This window comes from Gigantopelta aegis, chromosome 9 (genome assembly GCF_016097555.1).
Source record: "Gigantopelta aegis isolate Gae_Host chromosome 9, Gae_host_genome, whole genome shotgun sequence".
NCBI classification, from domain to species: domain Eukaryota; kingdom Metazoa; phylum Mollusca; class Gastropoda; order Neomphalida; family Peltospiridae; genus Gigantopelta; species Gigantopelta aegis.
In genome coordinates this window covers 61,470,338-61,493,138 of record NC_054707.1, presented here as the reverse complement: position 1 = coordinate 61,493,138, position 22,801 = coordinate 61,470,338, and the positions used below count along the sequence as shown (strand labels likewise).

General features: G+C 40.1%; 1 protein-coding gene across 1 annotated transcript; it reads left to right on the top strand.

The window, feature by feature from the left end:
• The first annotated feature begins 211 nt into the window (after positions 1 to 211).
• Positions 212 to 18,315, top strand: LOC121381678 (calcitonin gene-related peptide type 1 receptor-like). Its single transcript, XM_041511022.1, has 11 exons — positions 212 to 704; positions 2,977 to 3,080; positions 3,999 to 4,090; positions 4,270 to 4,420; positions 6,959 to 7,109; positions 7,636 to 7,696; positions 9,101 to 9,170; positions 10,918 to 11,000; positions 13,379 to 13,514; positions 15,113 to 15,154; positions 17,790 to 18,315. Exons 1-11 carry the CDS (start codon positions 275 to 277, stop codon positions 18,267 to 18,269), a joined length of 1,800 nt encoding a protein of 599 aa, XP_041366956.1. The 5' UTR covers positions 212 to 274; the 3' UTR covers positions 18,270 to 18,315.
• Positions 18,316 to 22,801: the final 4,486 nt, after the last annotated feature.

Sequence of the window (22,801 nt, the reverse complement as noted above, 5' to 3'; positions counted from 1 at the left end):
TTTGTAATATTGTGCATTGATTTTTGTGGACATGGATGTATAGCGGAACAGGCAGCTGGTGTGAATCGGTTCCTGAACTACCTTTTCAGACCGGTACTAAAGTCAAATGCGGCCTTATAGTTAAAACTGAGACGGAAATGTTCTCAATTTCCCAAGGAGTGAAAATAAATGCTTATATAATACTAAAATATGTGCCTTTAATGTACCATACTTCTTTATTTATTATAAGTTATCTGCTTTCGGAGATGACAACAACTACAACGATGTGCCGAAGATGCAGACGTCCAAACCAGCGTTTTGTCGAGACAGATCGGGTTACCTCCCTTTACCTCTGTTCCACGTGACTAGCTGCACCATGTGTTACTTCTACCTGTTCCCGAAGAAAGGACCTTTCGTTCTGTCACGGTCAGGGTGGTCACTGCGATCCAAAGAAGCGCCCCCACTAAAGGTCGTACCTCATGTCGCGAAAAGAACATCTCTTGACGTCGTCTGTTCGCGAATGACGCACTCCAACTGTGCTAAGTGGACCGCGTGTTGCACGGGCGCCAGCACGTGCTGTCATGACAACGTGCGGTTCAGCGGACGTGACGTGGACGGGGCGTGTCCCCCGGTGTGGGACGGGTTCTCCTGCGTGAGAAGAGCCGCAGCGGGTGAAGACGTCTCGTTAACGTGTCCGTGGTACATCTTACACTCCAACACGGCAAGTAGGTTCTTACTTATTGAACATTTATTTATTAATAAATACCAGGTGTCGCTTTTCCATCATTTAACAGAAGTAGGATGCAGCTCAGTGATAGTGTTCACCCGAGGTTCGATGGGCTGTTTTCTCTCTCTCTTTTTTCTGTCTCAGCTAATGTCCACGAAGGGTGCATCAAAGGCCGTGGTATGTACTGATATGCCTATCAGGGTAAGAATAGTCCGTGTGGTTGAAGCGCCATCCACCCTCTCTGTGTCTCTGTCTCTATCCGTCCGTCCGTCCGTCCGTCTCTCTCTCTCTCTCTCTCTCTGTGTGTGTGTGTGTGTGTGTGTGTGTGTGTGTGTGTGTATGTCAATCTTTTTCAATAACACTTTTTGTTGGTGGTGGTGTTTTTGGCGAGGGAGTGGAGACAACTCTATCGTCAACCACCGCTAAATACGACCCTACATATCATGACAAAGTTGAGTAAAATGTTATGTTACAAATCACACCATCCATGCAACAGTTCCTACAAGGTCTTTGAAAGGAACACTTAATCAGTACAAAATAATGCTATAAAAAAAATTAAAAAGAAAAAGAAAATGAATCAACCTCTGTTACATCGTACAGTTTTCCACAGTCTCAAATATCATCTTCAAACCAAAAAAAGAAAGAAAAAAAGGGAAAAAATCTGACATCCATGCAACAGATGAATGTGAAGTTTTAAACCATAAAATAGCAATGCATTAAAGAACCCATCTTCATAAATCAAGGCTAATATTCGTTCCTCGTATTCAGCCTTGATACATGTCGTCAAGAAATCGTGCCACAAAATGCTTAAATTTTATTGGATGCGATGAGATCTGATTGCAACGAATCGCAACGCTCCTTATAGATTCCCTTGTTATTGTAAACAAAGATGGCAGCGTCAGCGTCCGTGGAAACGTGTCGTGTTTGTCACGATATGTTAAAAAAAAAGGTTTCGGCGGTTAATTTTTGATATTGCTTTCAAGATTGTCACATGTTACCGATGCTGTGATTGGTCAGCGATGTCATCGTGTAAGGGACATAATCGGTGTTACAAATTTTCTTCCAATAGAGGGCGCTAGTAGTGGATATCAGTAATCTTGACTACATGTATCAAGGCTGAATACGAGGAACGAATATTAGCCTTGATTTATGAAGATGTAAAGAACCTGGCCTGCGTATGTTGCCATCATAACACGTTTCTGAATAATAACGACTAAAATTACATACTATCATGATATCAGAATCTGTATATTCGATATCTTTCTGGTCATCCTAATGTTTCTATAGTAGCCCTAACTTAATTTTATCTCCCAATAAAAAGTTTAGTTTTTTTAACGACACCATTAGAGCACATTCATTTATTAATCATCGGCTATTGGATGTCAAACATTTGGTAATTTTGACATAGAGTCTTAGAGAGGAAACCCGCTAAATTGTTTCCATTAGTAGCTGGGGTCTTTTATATGTACCACCCCACAGATAGGACAAGACATACTACGGCCTTTGATACAACAGTCGTGGTGCACTGGCTAGAACGAGAAATAGCCCAATTGGCCCACCGACGGGAATCGATCACAGACCGACCGCGCATCAAGCGAGCTATTTACCACAGGGCTACGTCCAGCCCTTACCTCCCAATAATTATGTACGTGAAAACCCCCAGGAAACAAAAGGAAGTTTGAGCTTTAGTCGTTTAGTTCGCTTGATGCGCGGCCGGTCTGGGATCGACCCCCGTCAGTGGGCTATTTCTCACTCCAGCCAGTGCACCACGACTGGTATATTGAAGGCCATGGTATGTGTTATCCTGTCTGTGGGATGGTGCATATAAAAGATCCCTTGCTGCCAACCGAAAAGAGCAGCCCATGAAATGGCGACAGCGGGTTTCCTCTCTCAATATCTGTGTGGTCCTTAACCATATGTCCGACGCCATTTAACCGTAAATAACGTGTTGAGTGCGTCGTTAAATAAAACATTTCCTTAGTCAGACTTATCTATATCAATGGCGGTAAACTCAGGACAGTCATTAAGTGTCATTACATTTAAATAATTTGTAATAATATTTGTGACATTTCTTCTATGAATATCTCACCTAAAAGTGCCCATTATTTTCTCTTAAATAATGCATTTGTATTTACAAAATAACGAATAACGTACATATAGTTATAGATAAGTTTATGTTGATTAGATACAAAAAATATAAATATAATGCACAATGACAACAATGGATGACTTCACAACTATATATATATAGTATATACGTTATTTACCAGACGAACATGCACACCGGAAGTGTACTAGTAACGGCACCTGGTGGAAGGATGAAGAAGGTCGTGAGTGGACAGACTACTCAACTTGCATTCATCTTGATCTAGAAGTAGGTGCAAATACACAGTATAGCCAATCTTTAAAATATTGGTTTCTGTAACCCCTCTCGTATCCCCACTCAGTTTTATGTACCATACGTTATCTTGTTTCCATTCCCCCGTCCACACACACACACACACACACACACACACACACACACACACACACACACACACACACACACACTAACCAACGTACCAACATATGTAAATAGAAAACAAAACACCCACGGACAAACTGACCGATAGTTACATTGTTTGATTATACGAATTAAACTTACATTTATATTTGTACTTTCTTTTATTTTGGTTTAAAGAGACATTCCTGAGTTTACTACATTATAAGATGTTTCCGACTAATAAAATATTTCTACGATTAAACTTGCATATTAAATATATTTTCTTGTTTAGAATATCAGTGTCTGTATATTTAATGTGTTTCTGGTCGTCTTAATATTTGTAAGAAGCCCAAACTTGATTTTGTCTTTTGTCTAAAAATATATTTTAGGAAATAAAATGAAATTTAACCTAGTACAAATATTAGAACGATCAGAAACACGTTTAATATACAGCCACTAATATATTATGCAGAAAAATATATTTGATATGTAATTACAATCGTTAAAAAGTCTCTGTTCGTCGATAACACCTTAAAAATTGCAGCAAACTCAGGAATGTCCCTTTAAGAAAGGTACAGGCATAAAAGTTTCCTCTTGTTTAATTGTACAAAACATATGTTTTATTGGATTATTTCCAGTCACAACCAAGTTTCATATTTCAAATTTATTTAATGCCTTAAGTTTTACAACGAATCAGCATATATAATACATATATGTCTATATACAGAATGTACAGTGCTCAACATCTAGCACACCAAAATACCGAGGTAAGTGTTGTGTTGTCTCAATTGTTTTGTTTTCTATTTTCAGTTCTACCGCATCGTTAAGATTTTATCCATCTCCATAAACAGCATCAGCTCTTGTATGCTGACAGTAGCTGTCGCCATTTTCTTATCTTTCAGGTAATGGACGTAACACATTTGACCTTTGACCGAATACAATATGATCTAAAAATATTTATACATTTTAATTCATATATATATATATATTTAGGGATGACTTTGCCCCTTGACCCACCCACTCTCTGTAGATACGGCTCTCCTCGTACCTTATGCGATGATAACAATATTTGAAATTTCAGACAGCTGCGCATTCAGCAGAGAATCAAATTGCACGTGAACCTGTGTGTGTCCCTTCTCCTCACCTCGTTGGTGTTTATTCTATGGGACATACTTGTCTACTACAACCGGCTGGTCCACCATGAAGGGGATTCACTGCTATACACTCACAAGGTATGTACAGACAGACATACAGACAGACCGACAGAGACAGACAGACAGACAGACAAAGACAGACATACACGCTCGTCTATTACAACCGACTGGTACACCGTGAAGGGGAGTCACTGCTCTATACTCACAAAGTATGTACAGACCGGCAGACAGACAGACAGACAGGCTCGTTTATTACAACCGACTCGTTGACCGTGTAGGGGAGTCACTGCTCTACACTCACAATGCATGTACAGAGAGATAGGCAGACAAACAGACAGACAGACAGACAGGTACGCTAGTCTTCTATAACCGACTCGTCTACCGTAAAGGGGAGTCACTGCTAGATACACTCACAAGGTATATACAGACAGACAGACAGACAGATATGTACGCTCGTCTACTACAAACGACTCATTTACCATGAAGGAAGATCGCTAATTATGTGCATTCAGACAAGCAGGCAGATGACAGAGACAGAGGCTTGTACACATCTGCCAGCGGCTAACTCATTTGGAACGACTTTTAATTATCAACTCAGTTGGATTCAGAATGTTGTTGGCTTATATCAGATTCATTAACGCTGCTCCCCAATGCCGAATGACAATAAGATCTGAAACGTGTTTAGGAGGCCTAACGCTAGCGGTATCTTGTTAGGGTGTTGTATGATTTTGTTTGTTTTGTTTTGTTTTGTTTTGTTTTGATTTGTTTGTTTGGGTTTTTTCGTTTGTTTCGCGTGTGATTTATTCTGCCTAATGTTCAGTGAATATAACTGAACAGTATTCTGTAGAAACCAGTCTAAGAGTTCGCGAGTGATCGGCCCCCTAAAGATAGTAAAGTCTGAATCTCTTTCGTCGCTAGGGTTACTGTACCGCCCTGAACGTATCGCTAGGGTTTACTATACCGCCCTGGATGTATCGTTAGGGTTACTGTACTGCCCTGAACGTATCGCTAGGGTTACTGTAACGCCCTAAATGTATCGCTAGGGTTACTGTACCGCCCTGAGTGTATCGTTAGGGTTACTGTACTGCCTTGAATGTATCGTTAGGGTTACTGTACCGCCCTGCATGCATCGCTAGGGTTACTGTACCGCCCTGAACGTATTGCTAGGGTTACTGTACCGCCCTGAATGTATCGCTAGGGTTACTGTACCGCCCTGAATGTAACGTATCGCTAGGGTTACTGTACCGCCCAGAACGTATCGTTAGGGTTACTGTATCGCCCTAAATGTATCGTTAGGGTTACTGTACAGTCCTGAATGTATCGCTAGGGTTACTGTATCGTCTTGAATGTATCACTAAGGTTACCGAGCCGCCCTGAATATATCGCCAGGGTTACTGTACCGCCCTGAACGTATTGCTAGGGTTACTGTAGCGCCCTGAACGCATCCCTAGGGTTACTGTACCGTCCTGAACGTATCGCTAGGGTTACTGTACCGCCCTGAACGTATTGCTAGGGTTACTGCACCGCACTGAATGTATCGCTAGGGTTACTGTACCGTCCTGAACGTATCGCTAGGGTTACTGTACCGCCCTGAATGTAACGTATCGCTAGGGTTACTGTACTGTCCTAAACGTATTGCTAGGGTTACTGTACCGTCCTGAACATCTGAATATCTTTTGTCGCTAGGGTTACTGTACCGTCCTGAACGCATCGCTAGGGTTACTGTAGCGCCCTGAACGCATCCCTAGGGTTACTGTACCGCCCTGAATGTATCACTAGAGTTACTGTACCGCCCTGAATGTATCGCTAGGGTTACTGTACCGCCCTGAATATATCGCTAGGGTTACTGTACCGTCCTGAACGTATCACTAAGGTTACTGTACCGTCCTGAACGTATCGCTAGGGTTACTGTAGCGCCCTGAATGTATCGCTAGGGTTACTGTACCGTCCTGAACGTTTGGATATCTTTTGTCACTAGGGTTACCGTACCGTCCTAAAAACCGGAATATCTCTTATCATTAGGGTTACCGTACCGCCTTGAAAGTCTAAATCTCTCTTATCACTAGGGTTACCGTACCGCCCTGAACGTCTGAATATCTCTTGTCACTAGGGTTACCGTATCGCCCTGAACGTCCGAATCTCTCTTGTCACTTGGGTTACCGTACCGCCCTGAACGCCTGAATCTCTCGTTATTAGGGTTACTGTACCGCCCTGAACGCCTGAATCTCTCGTTATTAGGATTACCGTACCGCCCTGAACGTCTGAATCTCTCGTTACTACGGTTACTGTACCGCCCTGAGCGCCTGAATCTCTCGTTATTAGGGTTACCGAACCGCCCTGAACGTCTGAATCTCTCGTTACTAGGGTTACTGTACCGCCCTGAACGCCTGAATCTCTCGTTATTAGGGTTACCGTACCGCCCGGAACGTCTGAATCTCTCGTTACTAGAGTTACTGTACCGCCCTGAACGCCTGAATCTCTCGTTATTAGGGTTACCGTACCGCCCTGAACGTCTGAATCTCTCGTTACTAGGGTTACTGTACCGCCCTGAACGCCTGAATCTCTCGTTATTAGGGTTACTGTACCGCCCTGAACTTATGAATCTCTCGTTACTAGGGTTACTGTACTGCCCTAAACGTGACGACGCGAGTACTGAGGACGACGACGTTTTTCTGGATGTTGTGTGAAGGGTTTTATCTCCAGTGTCTCATGAAGAGAGCCTTTAAACCCATCAAAAACATGGCCGCCTTCTACGCCTTTGGATGGGGTATGTTATATAATAACACAAAAATCATGGGCTATTGGTGACAAACATTTAGTAAGTCTAACTCAGTGTCTACAGGAAACCTGTTTAATTTTTTTCATTAGTAGCAGACACCATAGCACATACCACAACCTTTACTATACCAGCGTACGCGTGGTGCACTAACTGGGACAGAGCCCCCCCCCCCCCTCCCCCGAGTATGACCCAACAGATCTCGCTTTATGACTCATTCTCACACGCTCCCCTCGCTTACTTTCTTTGTCTCTTTTCGTTGCTGTATATCTTTCCTCCTCAGATCTATCTGTATGTGTGTCTCTCTCTGTCTGTCTGTCTGTCTGTCTTTCTGTCTCTTTTCTCTTTGTATGTGTAAGTACGTGTATCTACTTAGTTACCTACTTAAATACCTATCCATCCACACACGCCCACGCACGCGCGCACACATACACACACACACTATATATATATATATATATATATATATATATATATATATATATATATATACGTATTGATTGTTTTTATTTCATAGGATTACCAATGATTGTGGTTGGGTGTTATACTGGAGTCAGACTGGGCGTGTTCGGAAACAAGTAAGTAAGACATGTTTACTGCTAGATAAACATTTTATCTTACTACTGCTGCTTGTTATTATGCTGCTGCTGCTGCTGCTGCTGCTGATGATGATGATTATGAAGATTTTTTTTATAGCGTATTTCTCAGAAGACTACGGGTCAGGATTACCAAATGTTTGACATCTAATAGCAGGTGGGTAATAAATCAATGTGCTCCAGTGGTCCACGGTCCTGAGTTTACTGCCATTCTTTTTAAACTTATTTTCGTGCTTATATCCAATTAAGGTTCAAGCACGCTTTCCTGGACACACAAACACCTCTAGGTTTGTCTGTTTAGGGCAGTAGGTTAGTGGTTAGTGAGAGAAAAGAGGGTGTAGTGGTCTTACACCTACCCATTGAGTCGTTAAAACTCGCTCTGGGTGAGAGCCGGTAGGGGGCTGCGAACTCAGTACCTACCAGCCTTATGTCTGATGGCTTAACCACGACACCACCGAGGCCATTGTAATATGTCGCTTTATAACAACTAAACCTGCACATTAAATGCATTTTCTTGTTTATAATAAACAGTGTCTGTACATCCTAAACCTTTCTGGTCTTCTTGATGTTTATGGGGCGGAATTTAGCTCAGTCGCAGGATCGATGGATCCATTCAACTGATTGGGCTTTTTCTCGTTCCAACCAGTGCACCACAACTGGTCAATGGTATGTGCTTTCCTGTCTGTGGGAAAGTGCATATAAAAGATCCCTTGCTGCATTAAGAAAAATGTAGAGGGTTTCCTCTGATGACTACAAGTCAGAAATACCAAATGTTTGACATACAATAGCCGATGATTACTTAATCATTGTGCTCAAGGCTTGACCTTAGTGGTAGCCAGGGTGTTTTGGCTACCAATTTCTCACTTGGGCTACCAGATGTCTAAACACGGTAGTCTGCCAGGCTACTAGATTTTTGTGTGCACATCCATTTGCTACGCAATCAACAGGATGCTTAAACACCTAAAACAACATGTTTTAATATAAATAAATGATTTCAATTGTTTCCCTCTTTAAAAAAAATAAAAAAATATTAACATTATGGGGATACCGATTTTTACTGGTGGTGTCGTTAAACAGACAAACATTAACTTTTCTTAATATTTGTAGTAAAATCAGTATGTAGTGTATTGCAGTAAGTGATTTTGTGAAATTGCGGAAATACTGAGTAACTGATTATAATTCAGTGTTTCGCGCTGTGGTCATGACATCTCTGAAGTTTAATTATATAAAATCCCCAATTTATTTCATTATTTTTTTATGCTATTTGTGTTTTTAAATCAAAGGTCTCATTTTATGTTATAGAACAGCCTATGCAACGTAAGTGGGTTTCTTCTGTGTACTAACACTATATGCCACAACTACCTGTCTAACCAATACCTCTTTCAGGTATTGTTGGATAACAGAAGCCGGTGGAATAGAATGGATCATATTTGCACCAACCATCGCGTGTATTGGTGTAAGTATGTTTGTTTTTCGTATTTCAAAATTCATACACTTGTAACTTTGACCATACTTGGTCTTTATAGTTACCATCTTGTCTCATCATATGACAACATCGTTTACTTATGAGTGTTGCATATTTAGTTTTATGTATATATGTATATAGTAATACCTGTATATAATGGCCACTGATCTGACCTGACAATGATATGATCCTCTAGGGCCAAATTAAAAACAGGTGTTTAAGCACTGTAAATGTATGCAATAAAACAATTAAAGTCTCTGTTTCAACCACATACTTCTCAACGTTTCGTTTATATACTATTGACATCATCAGGAAAATTCTGAACCTAAAAACCAATTTCTGCAGCATTTAAAAGCAAGATACAAACACTCTAGGTAAATGTGTGTAGTTACACGTGTGTAAGACATAAACAGGCTTTGTAAATTCGGCCCTATTAATTTAATACGAAAACTATTATGTAACTGTCATGCAGAACAGTAACAACGCATTACTATTACATTACTCTATAAACATGTTTATTACTTGTTCACCTTTTGAAAATTTCATTTTCCTAGAACTTAAATAGAGAATAATACGTAAGTGGGCGTTAGATACCATTTATCTTACACCGAGTTGTAAATAAATAAATAAAAATGGTATCTAACGGACACGAATGTACATGTATTATTCTATTTCTTACATATCCCCAAACATCTGGTTTTAAGCAAATTTTAACATCTTTTTCAAGTTATTTACAGCCTTTGCGCTTGAAGCTAACTTGCGTGCCACAGAGAAATGATTGTCAGGTTAACTATACGTCACAGTGTAATCGATTTCGACCATGCTGTTTTTTCATTGGATGGTATGGCATTGGTGACCTGGACATCACCTACGAGCAGCCAGTCGTATGTCTTGAATTGTTACCAACGATATATGTGTTAACAAGTATGTGTTATCAAAAATAACGAATGATGTTCTCACCAACGGGTTTGTAAGAAACGAATTAGATTCGTTGTATCGAAATCGATCAAACTAGCAGTGGACATATACATTTCAGTCAATCATTCATTACTCACGGGGAATTGTAAACTTGGTGTTATTTTATGGCTAAACCAATGGTGCAGTTTTGGCTTAATAGTTTCTCGATGTGCTGTAAGTTGACAGAACATCATTGATGATTACCACAACCTATAGACACAACCTGTGTAGTAATACTTAAATATTTATGAAGCAAAACACAGTATAATTTTATTGTGGGTAGAACTTTTTCAACATACACAAAACATGTCTATAGTCAGTGCATCTTGTGGCCATAGATTTTGTGGCCATTCATTTTGGCAAAAAAAAACCCCAAACCTCCCACCACACATGCCAAACTCCCCCCAAACCTCCCACCACACATGCCAAACTCCCCCCAAACAACTAATAAAACCTGAAAACAAAACAAAACAACAATAAATACCATTGGCCACTGGCCAAATTAAGAAGAAAATACAGCGAGCGGGTTTTGCAGGCAGTATTAGTTATGGACATATGTATTTTATATACATGTGGCCGCTAGACCCAGTCTCGACTGTAAATAGGTAAAAGGCAAGTCAAAGAGAAGGGGGAAAAAGAGGATCTTTTTAAAATAAACTTTTTTTTTTAAATGTACTCGAAAATGTAGCTTTAATTTTGATTGGACCAAACCATATGTTGTTATTGATTGTACGAAATGAAACATTGGCACGAGATAAACAAAATTGGTCTTTTTTTTCAGATTAATCTCATTTTCCTGTTCCTTATTTTACGGGTATTGTTAACACAGCTGCAAATTCACCCCAACGAGCCTAACAGCTACAGGTAAATATCACGAGGATGACAGTTAGTCCTTCAAGGTGTTTGACTTACATACACACTGAAATACTGCACCTGAATATGCAGTAACATGTGTAAGTGACGCAGCGATTAATCGACTGGATTTTAAAAATACTTCGCCCTTCAAAATAACTGGAGCTGTGTAGACTGTAAAATATATTAATACAAAAATCCATGTTTCCAAATCATTCTATATCAGTTTTATTTTTGGACATTTTATGAATAAATGTTCTATGGTTTTCTTCATCGAACGTTTATTAACAGCTCTTTAGACTAGATTTAAACGAAGGTGATACGACAGAATACCACGGAAACCAGTCAAATAGTTCGCGAGTGCTCACTCTCGATTAAATTTATTGAAGAAAAGATATTGAACGAAAATACTACTAGTATTCTAATTTATATTAAACGTGTTTTAATTGTTATTTCATTCCAGTTTTCGATGGTGTTTTATATATATACTACTCAAAAGAATTTAAGGGTCAGACGATATTTTCGACATTATTTTCTGAATGTCAATTATATTGCCTAGACCATAATGTCACGCATGGTATTGTTCCATTTTGACGAAAGTGGGTCTAAGCAACCCATAAATGAATTAAAATCCACTGTCATTGACACTGTCGACTAGTTCTAATGGCGAAAACATGCTTACATTTGCACGTAAATTAGGGCGAAAGCGAAAGGTCTGCTAAGTGCCCATAACTTGCTTTTTCACAAAGCGCTTCATTTGCACGCTTTGCACGTGTATTCCATGTTCCCAATGCTGAATTTCCGTATAAATGGAGCTTGCGTTCGTGTACGGTGCACACTCCAAATTCGACAATGGTACGACTTCAACTGACTATCGAAGATCGAGGAAGGGCTATTGCCTGGCTTCAGGATGGCAATACGCAAAGAAATGTTGCTCTGAGACTTGGTGTCTGAGTTTCGTTGGCCGACTGTGGCAACGGTACCAAGCAACGAATTCTGTTCGAAATCGTCCACGTTCGGGAAGACCCCGAAGCACTACAAATAGAGAGGACCGCTACATCACCAATATGGCTCTACGTCAACGCACAACCACTGCACGCCGATTACGTGAAAATCTGCGGACTGCGACTGGAACTGAGTGTCTGATCAAACCATACGCAATCGTCTGAGAGCCAATAATCTACGCTGCTGTCGCCAGGCTGTTCGACCACCACTCCTACCACGTCACAGAACGGCCAGACGTCACTGGTGCACACTTCATCTGCGGTGGCAACGTGTTCAGTGGGGTCGAGTGATGTTCACTGATGAGTCCAGGTTTAGTCTCTAGTTCAACGACGGTCGGGTTCGTGTCTACAGACGTCCTGGGGAGCGCTTCGCTGACGTTAACGTTAGACAACATCACCGGTTCGGTGGTGGCAGCGTCATGGTGTGGGGCGGCATCTCTATCCACCACAGGACCACCCTCTATGTGGTGGATGGCAATCTGAATGGAATCCGCTATCTGAATGAGATTATCCGGCCGTTGGTTCTCCCAGGCCTTCAGCAGATTGGCGGCGGGGCAGTTCTGCAGGATGACAATGCCAGACCCCACCGCGCCAGGGTGGTAACGGACTTTCTCAGACAACAAGGTATCGCCAGGATGGATTGGCCAGCATATTCGCCTGACTTGGCCCCAAAAGAGTACGCCTGGGACGAATTAGGCAGGAGAGTTCGGGATAACCATCCCCCTCCGGTCAACCTTCATGATCTGGGTCAACTTCTTATGGCAGAGTGGCAGGCCATTCTCCAAGAGTTCTTCAGATGTCTGATCAACAGCATGAGGCAACGATGTGTCGAGTGTATTCGCGCCAGGGGTGGATTCACACACTATTAAACGAATGTTCTAATGTGTAAAATCCATGTTTGACAACCTTCAACTTTGACAGCATGCCATGTGACTTTCTTGTATACAGTGACGTTTTATTTGTGGTTTTTTTGTAAATATGGAACAATAAATTAAATTTTTGGTGTAGTTTACATCATCAATCTAATACACTCTGAAACTTATTTGGTTATAAATTTTTGACCCTTAAATTCTTTTGAGTAGTATATATATTAAACCACCTTCGAAAACTACATGCCTACTGATGGGAAAAAACAAGGAAACACAAATTGTAACAACTGTTGCCAACAACCAAAACTCTCAACCACAATATTAGGACAACCACAATAAACTGGCAGCCAATCCCACAGTTCTGACGTTCAATCTCACATTACATCTCTGTATTTTATACAGGCATAACTACTCTAGTAGATACTTAAATCTAGTTTCAAAATACAAAATGTTTTCTTATTTTTTTCGATCAGTATATTACATTTAAACTATTCTCGTTTATGTCTACATATTTCAGGAGAGCCATAAAAGCAATGTTGATACTGATTCCTTTGTTCGGTTTGCACCAGTTCTTCATCATGTACAACCCCAATCTTGGAGATAAGGGTTACAAGATTTACCAAGTGGTCACGCCCGTCATTGTCAACTCGCAGGTAAACCTGTCATCCCAGACTAGCGCATGTCTCTGTTATCAGTGTGGGCGGGACGTAGCCCAGTGGTACAGCGTTCGCTCGATGCGCGGTCGGTGTGGGATCGATCTCTGTCGGTGGGCCCATTGGGCTATTTCTCGTTCCAGCCAGTGTACCACGACTGGTATATCAAAAGCCGTGGTATGTACTACCCTGTCTGTGGGATGGTGCATATAAAAGATCCCTTGCTACTAATCGAAAAGAGTAGCCTATGAAGCGGCGGCAGCGGGTTTCCTCTCTCAGTGTCTGTGTGGTCCTTAACCATATGTTTGATGCCATATAACTGTAAATACAATGTGTTGAGTGCGTCGTTAAATAAAACATTTCTTTTTTCTATTATCAGTGTATCTTAAAAGTTTTGACATGAATTTAGGAAAAGCATGAGCATGGGGTATTTTGTTTTGACGTGTTTCCATGAGCATACTGTTCAAGCACACCTGTCGTGTGCACAACCTCTGCCTTCGCCAAAGAGTTCTGTCCACCAGAAAAAACATTAATATTATGTAATATTTATACATCCTTCCCAGTGCATTATGTACAGGTGTTTGTGAGATGGAAAAAATATAACAGGATACCAATGTAAGACTATATGTCAAAATTACCAATATGTTTAACATACAATAGCCAATGTGCTCTAGTGATGTCGTTAAATAAAACAAAATTTACTTTGTCTGACATTCCAAGGCAAGTTCCATATTATGCAACTAGTGAATATGAAATGAGCGCAATGTCTGTTTGGGAAGTGACAATCTTCTTAATGGCGAAACACTCACGGGTAACTCATGGGAGCTGCAGTCTTGATGTAAGCCCTAGTCAAAACCTCCTTTTGACTCCCTTGTTCAGAGATTTGATTTTAAAAGTGTTCATATTTGTATTATATAGATTTGGTTAAATGCTCATAAAAAAATCACAACTAATTTTTTATTTACTAGTAAACAAATTTGGACAATTCTAAGTACGACGTCACAGTTTGAATTTGAATCAGGTTTCCACATTGATAGATCTGGCTAATGTTTTGACGGATATCTGACGTAGAGTTTTTATGTACTTTTATTTTTATCCAACGATAGTTAGGAAAACTACTGTTTACGCCATGTGGCAGTACATTATTATTGTAATCTTCTTGAGTTAATTACGTGCTGATTTCATGGGAAATCGATAAATCTGTAGTAATTTATTACAAAAAAGGTACACCGCCAAAACCCCCAAAATAAACCCCCCCAAAACCACAACGGCAAAATGTCACTTGCAGCTATGATAATGCACCTCTAAGTGAAGGTCATAATAGGTCAGCTGTATGATGTATCAGGCGCGTGTACATGAATTGTAGCCGGGGAAGGGTCCAGAATGTGGCAAGCGAAGTTTATGAGTCATCTTCTCTCCGAAAATATATTGAAAAGGAAATTTACTTGAACACCACACCCGTCTGGCAGTTATGCGAATTATTACTATGACCTGCGTTTATTGCTTTAATCCATATTGCCTTTCATAAAAAGAAAAAAAAAAGAAAAAAGAAAGAAAGTGATTCATAGATTATTTTGTTCATGTTTTTTCTTCTTCAGGGTTTCCTTGTTTCACTTATTTTCTGCTTCGTAAATGGAGAGGTTTGTTGATTTTCCTTTAACATTATTGAGGATTTAAAACCTATTTAAAGTAGTAATGAGTGTGTTTTAATAAACTAAACAAAAAGACATATACTTTCTTACCTTGGCAAGTAAATAATTGTATTCAGCAGGCCTACCTGTATCCACACAAATTATCGTTTTAGGTACAAACTCTGGATATGTCACAACGAGCGAGTTTGGATTTACGCACCTTAAACCAGTACCTACCTACCTACCTAATCACACACACACACGCACGCACGCACGCACGCACACATTGCTTAATTACCAACAGTATCAAAATCCGAGACAGCAGGTGGCCTTCCAATCCTGTTTTACACACTCCTAGATCCGCTTAGTACCGACATTGTGAGCAAAGTTTTGATCAATTCTGGGCAAACCCAAACTATCATTTTTACATCACCGTATTAAATCAGACTGATTTGTGAATGAAAAACTGTTCAGTGTGATGCCACTTCATCCGATTTTATTTATTTTATTTTATTTTTGTTTTTTAAAATTATTTTAATTTATATTATTTCCTATTATTTATTTTTATTTTTTATTTATTTATTTATTTTATTTCATTATTTTTTTTGTTTTTTTTGTTTTTGTTTGTTTATTTATTTATTTATTTATCATCATTATCAAAAATATCTTAAAGAGACATTCCCAAGTTTGCTACAATTTTTAAAGATATTGTCGACTAATAAAATGTTTCTACGATTAAACTTACATATTAAATATATTTTGTTGTTTAGAATATTAGTCGCTGTATATTAAACGTGTTTCTGATCGTTATAATATTTGTACTAGGTTAATTTTCATTTTATTTCCTAAAAAATATTTTTTCATACGTACGAAATTATTTGAAGACGAAATCCAGTTTGACCTTCTTACAAATATTAAGACGACCAGAAACACATTGAATATACAGATACTGATATTCTAAACAAGAAAATATATATAATATGTAAGTTTAATCATAGAAATATTTTATTAGTCGGAAACATCTTACAATGCAGCAAACTCAGGAATGTCCCTTTAAATTATCCATATTCTTTACCATTATTTCTCTAATACAATATTTAAAAAATGAAGATTTTAATGATTTTAATAACAATGCTCTCTGAACCTGCTTAATGCATATATTATTTCCAGTATATATTTTTGAATGCAGTAATAATATTACTAATATGTATGCATCAATGAATTCTTTGAGAGGATCATAATGCCACTATCATTATGTGAATATAATAGCCCATAATATTACTATTTATGTTTATATCTGTAAACGAAACGCAGCATGAGTCTATTAATTGGCAAATGGAGTTTAATTGAGCATTATATTACTTTACTTCCTAATGTGAATAACTTAAAAGGGTAAAATTTCAAATTCTATCCGACACCAAAATGAGTATTTTAAAATATGCCCCATTGCGATTAATTACGATTACTCACGTATGACGCACATGCATCGATGTTATTGGTGTTATTGGCATGGACACGCGACACGGCTTGAAGAAAACTGGTTTAGTTTTTAGCTACCTGTACCGATATCTCCATACAGGAGTTTAATCAACCACTAGTGAACACGACGTCGGTGTAGTGATATTCCACTGCGACCTCCCCCCCCCCCCCTCCCCATCACCCACACGATCTGGATCCGGCACCGTGATACGAACAGAGAACCTAATAGCTGGTCTGTAACCGGCAGGGAAGGATGGGAGGTGGTGCAATAAAAATATACAGAAAGGGCCATTTTGGGTTCAAAAGTCTATCTGAAAAAGACCGTATTTTACAATGACATGATTAAAAAAAAAAGCACCCTGTATTTTGAGGCTTGGCACAACCCTAAACAGCATTATCCACAATAATTTCTTAGGTGTGGCGGACGTCATACATAATTGCACAGAATTCAATTCAATTCAACTTATTTTCGTGCTTATATCCAATTAAGGTTCAAGCACACTGTCCTGGACACACACCTCAACTATCTGAGCTGTCTGTCACGGACAGTGGGTTAATTGTTAGTTGGTTGGTGCTTTGTGAGAGAGAAGAGGGTGTAGTGGCCTTACACCTACCTAATGGGCCCTTAAGGACTCGCTCTGGGTTAGAGCCGGTACTGGGCTGCTAACCTTGTACCTACCAGCCTGTAGTGCGATGGCTTAACCACTGCGCCACCGAGGCATAGATCACTGTTCACTGATGAATTGGTGGGACATATGGTTTGTTATTACAACTCATACGAGGAACATAAAGGAGATAAGATACTATAGAATAATGTACTGATAATATGCTATATTGAACAACAGAAGATAGAAACGCGAAAGTAATTTTACTTAAATCAAATTTATTTATTTTAGTATTAACCTGTTTAATGTCATGTAGGCATTCAAATCGACCTAACACTATGTATGTACCCACATCGAGCGTGTTTGAACCTTCATTGGATGTAAGCACTGTAAACCATTATTTTTTTCTCCATTTCCCTATACAAGTCTCCTTTAAATCTAATATCTGATACGATTTTAAAGACAATAGCAGTGGTATAATTGTTTTACTAATAAATGAGTGTTTACAGGAGTATTTTGCTTACCATACTAAGACATTCTTGTTTTTCATGTTTCTCTAGGTGATAGCAAATATAAAATCTGCTTGGACAAAATGGCGACAGAAGCCTTTAAGTAGCAAACGACATCGACCAGCAAGAAGGTCAAGTTCCATGTTTACACTGTACTCCCAGCGATCTGCACAAGACTTCGAGTGTCAAGCGCCGTCATGTTATGTGAATGAAATATATGATCGATCAGATTCTGTTTCAGATTTTGAGTGTCAACGGTCATCTTATGACCAATCAGAATCTGTGTTAGAATTTGAGCGTCAGAGGTCATCTTGTGATCAATCAGAATCTGTGTTAGATTTTGAATGTCAAGCGCCATCTTTTTTTATTAACGAAATTTATGACCAATCAAAATCTGTGTTAGATGACGAATGTCAACTATCATCTTGTGATGAGGATGAACTTGCTGAACAATCACACTCTGTGTTAGATTCTGGATGTCAAACGCCATCGTGCTACGTGAATGAGATAGACAACCAAATACAGAGATAGTATCATATATTAGAGAACAGTCTTAGTAATGAAATACAGACAGTATCATATACTCTTCAAAAGAAGAAACGCAAAACCACATTGTCGTAACATTTGGAGAATTGATTTAATTATTGAATGGTGAGTCCGATAATTACCAAATGTTGCAGGATTGTTCACAATTCACTCTAGTCCATTGTGAGTAAGTCATAGCACACACCACCAAGGTCAAGGTCATCTGGAGTCAATACCGGGTGTGGCCTCCGCGTGTGTTGACAACTGCCTGGCACCGCCTGCCCATTGAAGCAACCAGAGTACGGATGACGTCCCGGGGGATGGTGGCCCACTCGGCCTGCAAGGCTGCTGCCAGCTCGGGCAGGGTCTGGGGCTGTGGTTGTCGCTGTCGGAGGCGTCGGTCCAACTCGTCCCATAGATGCTCAATTGGGTTCAAATCCGGTGATATCGATGGCCAAGGAAGGACATTAATGTTGTTGTTCTGTAGGAAAGCCGTTGTGAGACGTGCTGTGTGAGGCCTGGCGTTGTCATGTTGGAACACTGCGTTGGCGTTGGCCATAACTGGAACGATGTGTGGCCGGAGGATCTGGTCAATGTAGCCCTGTACATTCAGGTTGCCCTGCACGTGGACCAGGTCAGTTCTGCCAGTGTGTGAGATGGCTGCCCACACCATGACACTACCCCCGCCGAATCTGTCCACTTCCTGCACGCAGTTTGCCGCATAACGTTCACCACGACGCCTATACACGCGACATCTTCCATCATGACGTCGGAGCAGAAATCGGGACTCGTCACTGAACCACACCTGTCTCCATCGCAGTTGAGGCCATTGTCGATGAATCTGGCACCACTGCAGTCGGGGTCGACGGTGTTGTGGTGTTAAGATGACACCTCGAACTGGACGTCTGGCACGAATTCCTACCTCACGTAGGCGGTTCCGTACGGTCTGGTCGGATATCCTGCGCAAACCTGGTATTGCTGCGGCTGTGGAGGTGGCAGTAGTCAATCTTTCCCGAAGGTGGCGTACCCGGATGTAGCGGTCCTGCCCGGGGGTAGTGACCCGTGGTCGACCGGATCTAGGGAGGTCACGTGTTGATCCATGTTGCTGGTAACGGTCCCACAGTCTGGAGATGGTGCTTGGGGACACATGGAATGCCCTGGCAACGGCCGTTCTGGATTGTTCTGCGTCTAGTTGGCCGATGGCATTGTTTCTCTGCGGTTCACTGAGACGTGGCATGTCCTGGATTGTCAACTGTCGGCCAGATACAGAGGCCAGGCAAGCGAACACCCTGCACTTTTATACTGTCGGTGTTCATGTTGCACGTGCAGACAACGCACGTGCAGTGGTGACATGGTTTGCACGTGGCTGCGTTTTTACGAATATTCACATTTTGGAACTTTATTGTACAGTAGCTGCGTTTTATCGAATGTAACCATGGGAATGTGTTTGGGACATGCAATGACCTTATATTCACAAAGCATGAACCGGTAGGAAACATAAAATCGGAGTTATAACCCATTTGTACCCTTTTGCGTTTCTTTTTTTGAAGAGTATATATTAGAGAACGGGGTCACTAATGAATTATAGACAGTATCACATATTACAGACCAGTCTAACTAATGAAATACGGACAGTATCACATATGAGAGAAAAAGATTTGTTTTGTTTAAGGACACCACTAGAGCACTGATTTATTAATTGTAGCCTACTGGAAAGTATTCCCCCAAAAGAAACACAACAAGGCTGGGAAGGGTTCGAGGGTTTATTCTCTCGATCACACCATACGCGTGGTTCTTCGCTGTGGGCGATGAACCGTATAGGATGATAACACTATTACATGTACGTGGGCTTCATCCTGTAAGTGCCAAAAGGAAGTCTGAAGATAACGAAAGGCTCAGGAAAAGGAAAAGGCAACTGCAAGTCGTAAGTATATAACGTGTTGTGTCACTGTCTGCACTCAGCGCTGCACGGACCTGACTCACGACCACGTGACACCAAATACACATAACCATTGGATAGTATCAACCAATGGCTCGTCCCCAGCCAGTATGGCGAGAAACAACCATAAAAGGCTTTGTCTAATGCACCAATACGATATTCTCAATGCAGATTGAGAATATCCTATAATAAAATAAATTGAATCCTAAAATAAATATTAATAGTAATAGATAAAATATGTTATTTATATACAAACGGCCAAATATTTAGTCCCCGTTACATACTCCCCCTAGTTGTGAAATGACGTCCTCGTCATTTAATGTCATATGACCCCAGTGAACTTGTAACAATCTGCAGTACTGCATTTACTGCTTCTATCGGCATCCGATCAAATAAGTTCATTGAAGCCATATCCGTGAGAATTTTTACTCTGTCCTTCCAGTCACATCCCAAAGACTTGATCATGGCAAAATCCCCATGTGTCATCCACTTTGGAGGCCGTCTCTCCCTAATGGATCGTCTTGGAACTGGAACTGGAACTGGAACTGGACTCCTAATGTCTTCAGATTCAGACACAAAATCTGCAACCGGCTCAACCTCTGCCGTCTCATCCGCAACTGTCTCATGGTCTGAACTAGCTACTTCACCTACAAGGGATGTCTCATGATCATCCGTTGACGAAGTGCTGTCTATACCCATAACACCAACAGAGTCCCTGTCAGCAGCAGGTGCGGTGCTGGCATCTGTTGGTTCTGTGACTGTTGCCTCTGTAACCAGCACAACAGAATCGACTTGAAGATAGTCTTCATCATCCGACGGGGTTGCTCCGTCGTCCAATTCCGAGTATTTTATGTATATATATATTATTGTTTTTTTAAATCGATTGTTCCAGTTTGTATTCTGTAATGGTCTTTATTTTAATGTTTGTCATACAAACCCGAACGTTATTGTTTTATATTGACAGCATTTGAAATGGGGAAGTTGTTTATTTTGTAATCGAGTAACGTTGGCAATAATGTTGCCAAGTCTTTACTGCTTTGTGGTATTTTTTTGTTTGTATAACCGCATTTAATTATCTTAAATGCATGTACTTATTTTTGATGATTGTTTTTGGCACTAACGTCGCCGAAACGTATATGTATATTTTTGAAGGAAAGTATTATGCCAGTAACTTGGCATAATTGTGTGATAATGGTTTAAATGAGTATATATATTGCTATGTAATGACATTTGTAATTTATTTTTATGATTAAGTCGAGGTTGTTAATTATTGTTATTATCATTGTTATTATCAGTGTATTTATCGTTTGTAATTATTTTTACAGAACCACGCGTATGGTGTGATCGAGAGAATAAACCCTCGAACCCTTCCCAGCCTTGTTGTGTTTCTTTTGGGGGAATACTTTCCATTAGGCTACATAATCATCGGTTATTACATTAACATTATTAACATTTTGACATTTTGACTTCTAGTCTCAGAGGAAACCTGCGAAAAAATTTCATTAGTAGCAAGGGATATTTTATATGCACCATCCCACAGGCAGGATAGCACATACCACGGCTTTTGATATACCAGTCGTGGTGCACTGGCTGGAACTAGAAATAGCCTAATGGGCTCACCGACAGGAATCGATCCTAGACCGACCGTGCATCAAGTGAATGCTTTACCACTGGGCAACGTCCCACTCCATATTGGAGAACGGTCTCACTAATGAAATGTACACAATATCACATATTAGAGAACAATCTCACTTATGAAATACACACATCACATATTATATTAAAGAACGGTTTCACTAATGAAGTGCAGACAGTATCACATATTGTAGACCAGTCTCACTAATGAAATACAGACAGTATCACATATTGTAGACCAGTCTCACTAATGAAATACAGACAGTATCACATATTGTAGACCAGTCTCACTAATGAAATACGGACAGTATCACATATTAGAGAACGGTCTTACTAATTAAATACAGACAGTATTACATATTAAAAAAATGGTCTCACAAATGAAATGCAGACAGTATCACATATTCCAGACCTGTCTCACTAATGAAATACAGACATTGTCAGACATTAGAGAACGGTCTCACTAATGAAAAATGCAAATATTGTCACAAATTAGAGAACAGTCTCACTAATTAAATACAGACAGTATCACACATTAGAGAATGGTCTCACTAATGAAATACAGACATTGTCACACATTAGAGAACGGCCTCACTAATGAAATATAGGCAGTATCACATATTGCAGACCAGTATCAATAATGAAATACAGACAATATCACATATTAGAGAACAGTCTCACTAATGAAATACAGACAGTATCACATATTAGAGACCAGTATAACTAATGAAAGACAAACAGTACAATATATTGCAGAACAGTCTCGCTAATGAAATAGTTTCAAAACTCCAAATAAATAACAAACACTACTGTCTTTTCAACTCAAACCAGTATCTGGCAATCTAAGACATTCTCCCCCCATATTATGAGCCAATGTTTGGTGCTTTTTAACATACTTTACCATCAGAATCAGGGGCGGTCCAGAGTGAAATCGAGCAGGGGTCACAACACGGCTGTGAAGTTG